Source organism: Papio anubis, chromosome 8 (genome assembly GCF_008728515.1).
Source record: "Papio anubis isolate 15944 chromosome 8, Panubis1.0, whole genome shotgun sequence".
Taxonomy (NCBI): Eukaryota; Metazoa; Chordata; class Mammalia; order Primates; family Cercopithecidae; genus Papio; species Papio anubis.
This window is the reverse complement of record NC_044983.1, coordinates 77134081-77144076: the sequence shown is the minus strand read 5'-3', so window position 1 is coordinate 77144076 and position 9996 is coordinate 77134081. Positions and strand designations below refer to the sequence as shown.

General features: G+C 38.5%; 1 protein-coding gene across 1 annotated transcript; it reads left to right on the top strand.

Moving 5' to 3' along the window:
• The first annotated feature begins 321 nt into the window (after nucleotides 1-321).
• FABP12 (fatty acid binding protein 12) lies at nucleotides 322-9770 on the top strand. Its single transcript, XM_003902909.5, has 5 exons — nucleotides 322-434; nucleotides 2837-3002; nucleotides 4638-4810; nucleotides 7623-7724; nucleotides 9611-9770. The coding sequence occupies exons 2-5, from the start codon at nucleotides 2930-2932 to the stop codon at nucleotides 9683-9685; spliced, it is 423 nt and encodes a 140-aa protein (XP_003902958.1). The 5' UTR covers nucleotides 322-434; nucleotides 2837-2929; the 3' UTR covers nucleotides 9686-9770.
• Nucleotides 9771-9996: the final 226 nt, after the last annotated feature.

The window sequence follows — 9996 nt, the reverse complement described above, 5'->3', positions numbered from 1 at the left end:
GCCCTGATTCTTGGGTCATGTGATTGGTAAACTCCACAATGCTGGAGGTATTGGTGAGAGGAAAATATGCAGTATAATGTGTATGGTGTGTGTGTGTGTGTGTGAGAGAGAGAGAGTGTGTGTGTGTGTGTATGTGTGTGTGTGTGTGTGTGCATCATAGCACCAATGTCTGGTGTTGTGAAGAAAGATCATGCCATCTGTAACAGAGACTTATACACCTATTAAAACAGAGTGCCTAATGTGTTACTGGGGCCCCATAGAGACAGAATTCTTGACTATAGAATATCAAGTAACAATGTATCTGGAACTATCCATTATGAGCCAGGTTCTGTCAGACCCACAGAGTCATCAAGTCAGGTATGTCCAGCAGAAGTCCATCATAAGATCAAACTGCATATCTGGATTAAAGCCTAAACAAGACCAGAAGTCCTAAGGTAACTGCATGAGCAGGTGGTGCAGATCCCCATGTCACCCACCACCACAGCATGAGCACCCCTCCTTCAGATCATGCTCCAGACAGTATGTGGGTCCCATGTGACCAACTAAAGGAGGAGAATAAGCCTGAGCATGTTTAATGTACCAGTCAGCTCAGGGTGTGGAGGCAAGTTAAAAATGGGCAGTGGTTTCATGACACTTGGGGTGTGGCGGGGACTTGAGGAACTGGTAAGGAAAATCATATCAATGGACAAAGCTCAGAGTTGTGCACCTGTTCCCTATGTCATGTGGAGGACACAATGGCTTGGGATGGGAATATATACATACTTATGGGTGGAGGCGAATTGTCTGAAAAGCTGGTCAGGGATGTGGAAGGAGAAGGACTGAAAAATTGCAGACAAGAATGTTTGGTGGAGGGGAATGTGTGTGAACTTATAGGAGTGGGCAAAATATGTGAAGATTTTTGCCTCTCATATTAGTGAACACTAGAAAGCATCAATCACAGAAGAGGCACTGAACAACAGAGTAGACAAAATGACTGGGCCAGTTGACATTAGGCAGTCTTTGAGCTGATGTGATGAACACATGAATGGTGGAGCCACAGTTGAGAGATAGAAGCCATACATGGGTTCTGTCTCACATCTCAGTACTGACACTTCTGCAAGTCTAACCTGTCAGCAACGGGGAAAAACACCGCTCCCAATACATCTTCTTCCAGGAGGTGATCTTCAATCATAATTTTCCTCGTGGGAGGGGAATCAATGTGCATCCAACATATGTGGCAGCACATTTGACATTTTCTTGAAAAATCCTGGGAATTTTAGTGCCTTCAGTGCCTACTCTTAGTACCCAAATTACCCTCAATGTTGGGTCATTTCCTGGCTTCAGCCTTATACCTGTTAAGTTGAATGAGCATAGTCATACAAATTACTCAGGAAAACCAACCAATGAACTTGGTTTTTTTGTTTTGTTTTGTTTTGCTTTTTTGACACAGAGTCTTGCTCTGTCACCCAGGCTGGAGTGCAGTGGAGTGCAGTGGCACGATCTCAGCTCACTGCAACCTCTGCCTCCTGGGTTCAAGCGATTCTTTTGCCTCAGCCTCCCAAGTAGCTGGGACTACAGGTGCACCCCACCATGCCCAGCTAATTTTTGTATTTTTAGTAGAGACAGGGTTTCACCATATTGGCCAGCCTGGTCTCGAACTGACCTCGTGATCTGCCTGCCTGGGCCTCCCAAAGTGCTGGGATTACAGGCGTGAGCCACCGCACCCAGCCAAACAATGGTATCTTTACCAACCATATCTGGAACATTAAATCAATAGTGTAGCAAAATTTTTAGCCTCATATTAGGCATACAATGCTAGTTGCTTTACAAATGTTGAATAATTATCAATAAGACTATTGGCCTGGATAATATATTAGAAGTTGGAAATTTAACATTTTAATGGGAATTATTATAAAATGCCATGTCCCCATTCCTGTCTTAAAATAATTTTATAACTTCAGTATTTCTTAATAACTTTGTGTCAACCGATGGACATCAAGCTCTGCCTAGAATTAGCAATGATGTCCGCAGGAGCTGATGGAATGTATAAGGGCATGTTTGTCCTTTACTTAGCATTTGGAGTCCCCTCTTCTTTAGCTGATGGATTTGCTATTATATTCGTTGACCCCTCTTCTGACTTACAGATATCAGTGGACACTGAGATGTTACAGTCAGGGTTGAAAGGAACAGAAACTAGCCTAAATTAAAGAGGATTTAGAAGATATTTGGTGTTCTCATGGCAATGACGGCTCTCTAAGCTTTTGGGAAGTTGAGCTGGCACCTGGAAAAGTGTCAGTAACAGGGCTGTGTGTGTGTGTGTGTGTGCATGTGTTGTGAGTGTAACATGATCTCTGTTTTCTCTGTCCCATTCTCTTTTTTCATTGTGCACATGACTTAAGATGGTTGTTCTAGCCCTTACTAAACTTAACTTTTTACTTCAAATGTCAAGTACCATCTATGAAATCTCTCTGGTGTTTAGTTCAAACTATCAAGAATGAGAATGATCTTCAAACAGCCAATAAACTGGCTTTTTCTGAATCATCTTCAGACAGAGAAAGAGAGAGACCTGGTCACAAAAGTTCCATGGCATAAACACAGCTGTCCAGACCCAGCCCTTACACCTTGCTTTGTGCCTGGCAGGTCCTAGGAAAGGGGAGTAACATTTAGTTTTGATTCTAAATTAGTGTTGGAAAAGGTATATCTAGTTCTGCTAAACACTCTACCATGTTTCCATTTTCATCCTGATTTATTTACATTTAAGAACGCTTTTCTACTTTAGATGATACTCAAGGAACATTGCAAGGGTTAGAGTTCCTTATTTTATTTCCTGACTTTTCTCATTTCATTCTCTACCCAGAATTGTATTAAAAATAAGTTCCCATACTACTTCAGGGTATACCAACACACACCTGAAACTACTTTTCTCTGAGATCAACTTATCTCAGACAGAATGGTTGACCAGCTCCAAGGAACATGGAAGTCCGTTTCTTGTGAAAATTTCGAAGAATACTTGAAGGAGCTGGGTGAGCTATGTTTACTTGCATATCATATCCAGTAAAAATGGGCATTTTGGTAGCACAGAACTTGCTCTGCATAAAATAATATTAATCTTGGACTCCCTAATTTTTCACATAGGAAAAAATAAATATTGATTCAGTACCAAGATATAGTTCTGTGCAAAACTACGTTGGAGTTGACAATCATCCCTCATATAAGTTACCATGAATTTACAGAAACAAAGCACGCATGTATCATATACTAAACAGCAAGTGATTTTGATAAATATTTTAAAGCAAAAAAATACAACTATTTTTAAAAATGATTATTTTGTAAACATTTGCTCTAAGCTTTAAGGGATCTTCAGAATAGAGTTCAGAATAGATCTTATTTTTCAGCCTCTGCTGGCTGCTGGCTTTCCTTAGTGTGTGACTGCAATGCTCCAAACTTTGCTCCCATTTTCACTCTGCTCTCTCTTATTCTGTAGTTTAGCATCCCTCTTCCTCCCTCTTAAAAGGGAACTTATGATTATGTTTGAGGTCTGCTCTGATAATCCAGGATAAACTCCCCATCTCAAGATCCTTAAATTAACCACATCTGCAAAGTCCCCTAACATGTAAAGGTAACATTCACAGGTTTGAGGGATTAGGATGTGAATATCTTCAGGAACCACATCCAATCTGTCACATCCTGTGATCGTGTTTTATAATATGAATCCTATGAACTGCATTGTAGTATTTTCCCAATATATCTTCCCTTAGAATTTTAACTTAGGTATTGCAGCATATGTAATGCTATTTCTACTGAAAATGCTCCTACATGTGCTGCACAGAACTGTATATACAAGGATGTTCACTGCATAGTTATTTATAATAACGAAAACTGAAACAAATGAATTTCTCATCAACAGGGAGACAGACAAAATAAGTTTTGGTCTCTGCACACTGTGGAATGTTATGTACTATGAAAAAGTATATATCTATAAGTAGCGGCATGGAAAATTTTCAAGACATACAGATAAGGGGAAAAAGCAAGTTGAAAAACAATAGATACAACATTTATCTTTTTTAAAATCCTATAAATAATGGTGATGGTTGCACAACATTGTGATGTACTCAATGCCACTGAACTGTAACTTCAAACGGTAAATTTATGTTATGAATATTTTACCACAATAAAAACATACATCATTGAGGAAAAAACCCCATATATGTATACATGTAAGAATATAAGTGAAGAGCTAAATATCTGGCAAAATCTGTACCAAAGTATTTTGTTTGTATGTGAGTGGATATAATTAAAAGTAGGGAGATGGTTGATAGCTTTAATCAGATTTTTAAAGAGGTCCCAAAATCAACAAGATTAATAACTACTGGACTAGTGAAAAAAGAATAATCACTAAACAAAAACTAGAGACAGATTTTTTTTCTGCAAAAATAGTCTATTTTAATATGTAATGGTGGAGCTGCTAGCTTGGGATATGTGAACTCATGCAGCATTAAATGGGTTCAACTCACAGATCTCCTAGTTTAGTTAGCAAAGAATTATACAGAGAATGTTGAGTTTTTGGAGTCAACAACAGATTTAAGTATTGTATTGTAATGTAATGCATTTGTAATTCTTTATATGAAAAGATAATACTCCTTTTATCTGGTTTCCAGGTATAGGAAGAGCCAGCAGGAAACTGGGCTGTTTGGCAAAACCCACTGTGACCATCAGTACAGATGGAGATGTCATCACAATAAAAACCAAAAGCATCTTTAAAAATAGTGAGATCTCCTTTAAGCTGGGAGAAGAGTTTGAGGAAATCACACCAGGCGGCCACAAAACAAAGGTGAGGCTTCCAACAGTCTTTCAGACACATTTCATAAGAATATTAGATACCATCCTAGGTAAGTAAGCAATTCTAGCAAACATATCTAAAGTCCTTAAGAGAAACTTTTGTCTAAAACATAGGTCTAAGGATGTCATATGTGAAGATAGAAATCTTCTGGGATGCTTGTGAAAAATGCCTCCTGCTCACTGCCATCCCCAGAGGCCCTGAAAATTGCATTCTTAATGAATCTGATGCAGATGCTTAGCAGACCACATTTTGAGAATAATTTCCCTAGATTACTGTTTAGTCCTCTCAGAAACAAAAGTTTTCCTTACCCATTTTGTAGCAGTTTTCCACACATAGAATTGCAGTGAATAAACCTCATATTAGCTGGTATAGGTAAGGTTATGCCACTATAACAACGAACCACAAGCCTGGAGTGAGTTAACACAATGGGGATTTATTTCTAACTTACAGTATATACATAGTGTTGGGTGGCGTTGGGGAAGTTTGTGTGTGTGTAGTGGAGTAATCAGGAAATCTGCTCCTCCTAATCTCTCAGGGATCCAGGCCAAAAGAGGTTCAACTACCTTGTAGCTGCACCTGTGGACATTGTGGTCTTCTCCAACACCAAGGTAGACAAAGAGACATGGGCTTTTCATTGTCTCACCCTGAAAGTGCCACACAGAGTTTTCATTCATATCTCAGGGGCACATATCTCAGGAATATATTATTTATTTATAATATTTAATTTACCTCTATATTTATCGTTTACAGTCTTTTTCCCTACATCAGAAGGTAAGCTCATCCAAAACAGGATTTCCTGTCTGTTTCACAGAACCCCGTGCTTGGTCATGACAGTTGTTCAATAAATATTTATTATTTGAATGAATTAACTCAATAGAGGATTGTTAAACTATATGGAGGGTAATATCCTGATAAAAGGAACTATCATGCCACTGTAATAGTCGGTTACTAAATAAATATGAGAGTTTAAATTCTTATACCATATAAAATGGAAGAAAATTTTTGACTTAAATGCCTAATATGGATTTCTATGCTAAATTCTTAGCAATCTACTAGAATAAAAAAGCTAGGTTGGGTGCAGTAGCTCATGCCTATAATCCCAGCACTTTGGGAGGCCAAAGCAGGAGGACTGCTTGATGCCAGGAGTCTGAGACCAGCCTGAGCAACATAGTGAGATCCCGCCTCTACAAAAAACACAAAGATTAGCTACTGTGGTGGTGCATGCCTATAGCTCCAGCTACTCAGGAGGCTAAGGTCGGAGGATTGCTGGAGCACAGGAGGTTGAAGCTGCAGTTAGCCATGATTGCACCACCGCATTCCAGCCTGGATGACACAGTGATACCCTATCTCCAAAAATAACAACAGCAACAACAACAAAAAACTGGAAAATATTATTGGGATAAGAAGAGGAAAGAGGCCTTCTTTCTTTTAAGTAAGCTCATATAATGGGAGTTTGAATTCATTTCCCATGTATTATTATTAGTATTATTTTTTATTGAGACAGGGTCTCTGTTGCCCAGGCTGGAGTGCTGTGGTACAATCTTGGCTCACTCTAACCTCAACTACCCTGGCTCAAGTGATTCTCCCACTTCAACCTCACGAGTAGCTGGGACTACAGGCATGTGGCACCACACCTGGCTAATTTTTTATTTTTTATAGACATGGGAGTCTCAATGTGTTGACCAGGCTGAAGTTTCACACTTATTTTGAAAGTTAAAATGTATTTGTAATTCTTTATGCAGAAAGATAATACTCTGCTTACTCAGTCAAAGATAAAACGAACATTTCATGGCCAGGTGCAGTGGCTCATGCCTGTGATCCCAGCGCTTTTGGAGGCCAATGTGGGTAGATCACAAAGTCAGGAGATTGAGACCATCCTGGCCAACATGGTGAAACACCATCTTTACTAAAAATACAAAAATTAGCTGGGCGTGGTGGTACGTGCCTGTAATCCCAGCTATTTGGGAGGCTGAGGCAGGAGAATTGCTCGAACCAGGGAGTCAGAGGTTGCAGTGAGCCGAGATCTCGCCATTGCACTCTAGCCTAAGTGATGAGAGCGAAACTCTGTCTCAAAAAAAAAAAAACGAAAGAAAGAAAGAACATTTTACTTGTTCTTCAAGATAATATTACAGTTTTACTATTGTAAAACCTGTTTTCTTCAGCAGAATCAGCCAACAAATTTACTGCTGACAAAGTCTTAAAATAAATAGGGTTGTCCCAAATGTCCATCAGTGACAGACTGGATTAAGAAAATGTGGCACATATACACCATGGAATACTATGCAGCCATAAAAAAGGATGAGTTTGTGTCCTTTGTAGGGACATGGATGCAGCTGGAAACCATCATTCTCAGCAAACTATCGCAGGAACAGAAAACCAAACACCGCATGTTCTCACTCATAGGTGGAAACTGACCAATGAGATCACTTGGACTCGGGAAGGGGAACATCATACACCGGGGCCTATTATGGGTGTGGGGATTGCATTGGGAATTATACCTGGTGTAAATGACGAGTCGATGGGTGCTGACGAGTTGATGGGTGCAGCACACCAACATGGCACAAGTATACATATGTAACAAACCTGCACGTTATGCACATGTACCCTAGAACTTAAAGTATAATTAAAAAAATAAATTAATTAAAAATAAATTAAAAATAAATAAATAAATAAATAGGGTTGTCAACACCATTCTAAAACTACCTGAGAGTATTACAACAGCTAAAAAGAATTTGCCACCTGATAAAATTTTAGGGTTGAAATACGACAAGCTGATCTGAATTTAGTTTTTCCTGTTTTTCAGAGTAAAGTAACCTTAGATAAGGAGTCCCTGATTCAAGTTCAGAACTGGGATGGCAAAGAAACCACCATAACGAGAAAGCTGGTGGATGGGAAAATGGTGGTGGTGAGTGAGCTGGTCCTCTCTATCTTCCCACTTTCTGCACAACTAATATAAAATCACCCAGATAACTTGTTCTAAAACAATGAAAATGAATGCCATTTTCCTTGTTCTCATAGTTTAAAAGAATGAGAAAAAAATTATGAGATAAATGTATCATCACAAGTATTATATAAAATGTGTGTGGATTGAGGAACTAAAAAACTAAAGAGAATGAAAATACTATGCAGCCTAATCCTTTGACTCTACAGGTAAACCAAAGCAAGCATGTATTTATGCAATGAAGATATTAGCAGGGGTTGAGGGTTGTTGCCATTACTCCACTCCAGGATTAACTTCTCACTGTTTTTCCATCTCAACACCAAACAAAAACATGAAAAGGAAATCTAGACCAGGGATAAGAAGCTGAAGTGGTGTTTTTTTGGTGTATGAATGAGTTACATGTCACTACCATGTCCCTATGTTTTCATATATTAATATTATTTCCCCAACTTCCACAATCATCCTGTAAGGTAAGGCTTATTATCCCATTTAACAATGAGGAAACTGAAATTCAGACATTGACTTACCTAAGGATATGCAGCTAGAAAAATGTGGTGGTACTGGGATGAGCAGTCAGGTTGTTTTCATTGGACAATCTATATTTTGTGGAATCCATCCTGCTCCCTTTCAGATGGTTTCCCAGGTCACCTTCCCCACTCTCCAGAGTAGAAGGATGTGTGTTCATGATTTTCCTCCTCCCAAACCCCCACCTCTACCAAAAGGAATAAAAAGGTGACTTTCTACATAATATAAAATAGTTCTAAGGGAATATGCAAGATTCGTGTGTAGGTTACAAAAATCTAAACTCATTTCTTAATACAGTGATTTTTTTTCTTTCTACAATGAAGGGTACATTTTATTCCTTATAAAGTCACAAGGGGAAGACCAAGGATGATTGATTTTATTGCTGTTTATAATGACATAAGCCAATAAACAGAAAGCTTTTAGAGTTCATTAGGAAGAACACTACACTCAGAATCCAAGGATGTGGATTTCCACCCCTGCCATTCAGTACTTACGTGACTTTGGACAATTCATTAAATCTCTTCAAGATTCAGATTCCTTGCCTTCAAGATGTAGGCAGTGTCTTTGTCAAAGGTTTTCTGAGAGAATTCAGGATTGTCATGTGTATATTAGTGCCCTAAAACCATAAAATACTACATCAATGTAAGCTAGTATTATCATTTACAAAATGTAGAATATGTAAAATAGCAAAATGCATCAATGTTGGCATTTAAAATATTTAAATAAAAACTTCAAATTTCAAATTGTATACCTAGCTTTATACATATATAAACATTATATATACTCTAAATATATCACATATATGTGATTTGCTACATATAGGTTATATAGAACATGGCAAAACCAGCTAACAGATAGGTCCTATCTATAGTCTATATAGATCTCATATATATTTATATATATATATATATATATATTTTTTTTTTTTTTGAGACAGAGTCTTGCTTTGTCACCCCGGCTGGAGTGCAGTGGTGCAATCTTGGCTCACTGCAACATCCACCTCCCGGGTTCAGGTGCTTCTCCTGCCTCAGCCTTCTGAGTAGCTGGGACTACAGGTGCGTGCCACCATCCCCAGCTAATTTTTGTATTTTTAGTACAGACAGGGTTTCACCATGTTGGCCAAGCTAGTCTTAAACTCCTGACCTCAGGTGATGCACCCACCTTGGCCTCCCAAAGTGCTGGGATTATAGGTGTGAGCCACCGCACCCAGCCTCTCTTTCAATATTTTTAAGGAATGTATGTGTAGATAGTACTTAGTTTGCACTTTTCTAAATGTTAGTTTCTCCAACTATACTGAAATACCTCATCTTTCTTTTGTCTTGTAGGAAAGCGCTGTGAACGGTGTTATCTGTACACGAACATATGAGAAAGTATCATCAAATTCAGTCTCAAACTCTTAAGGCTTTCTCAAGCTGTCCTCCAAACTACTGAGGTTGTTTAAATAAAACTCCAAAGTAAAATATTAAAACTGTTAATATGAGAGAACCTTTCTTTGCACAAGCATCAATAATTTTGCTTACCAAGTTGCACATGCCTGTATCATGTAGTACTTTGGCATTGACAGCCATGAGAATCCAGGATGATATATCCTGTTCAATTCAAGGCTGGGATAATATTTTCAGAGAGGCACTTCATGTTGATTTTTTTTCTTATTATGCATTTTATGTCCACCCTCTAAATTCAACATAATCTGTACTTTATTGGGAAAATA

Excerpts from the sequence above, each read along its gene's own strand:
- FABP12 (XM_003902909.5), top strand. The coding sequence starts at position 2,930 with ATGGTTGACCAGCTCCAAGGAACATGGAAGTCCGTTTCTTGTGAAAAT. Across the intron at positions 3,003-4,637 it reads AGAATACTTGAAGGAGCTGG|GTATAGGAAGAGCCAGCAGG; the intron begins GTGAGCTATGTT and ends TCTGGTTTCCAG. Across the intron at positions 7,725-9,610 it reads TGGATGGGAAAATGGTGGTG|GAAAGCGCTGTGAACGGTGT; the intron begins GTGAGTGAGCTG and ends TTTGTCTTGTAG.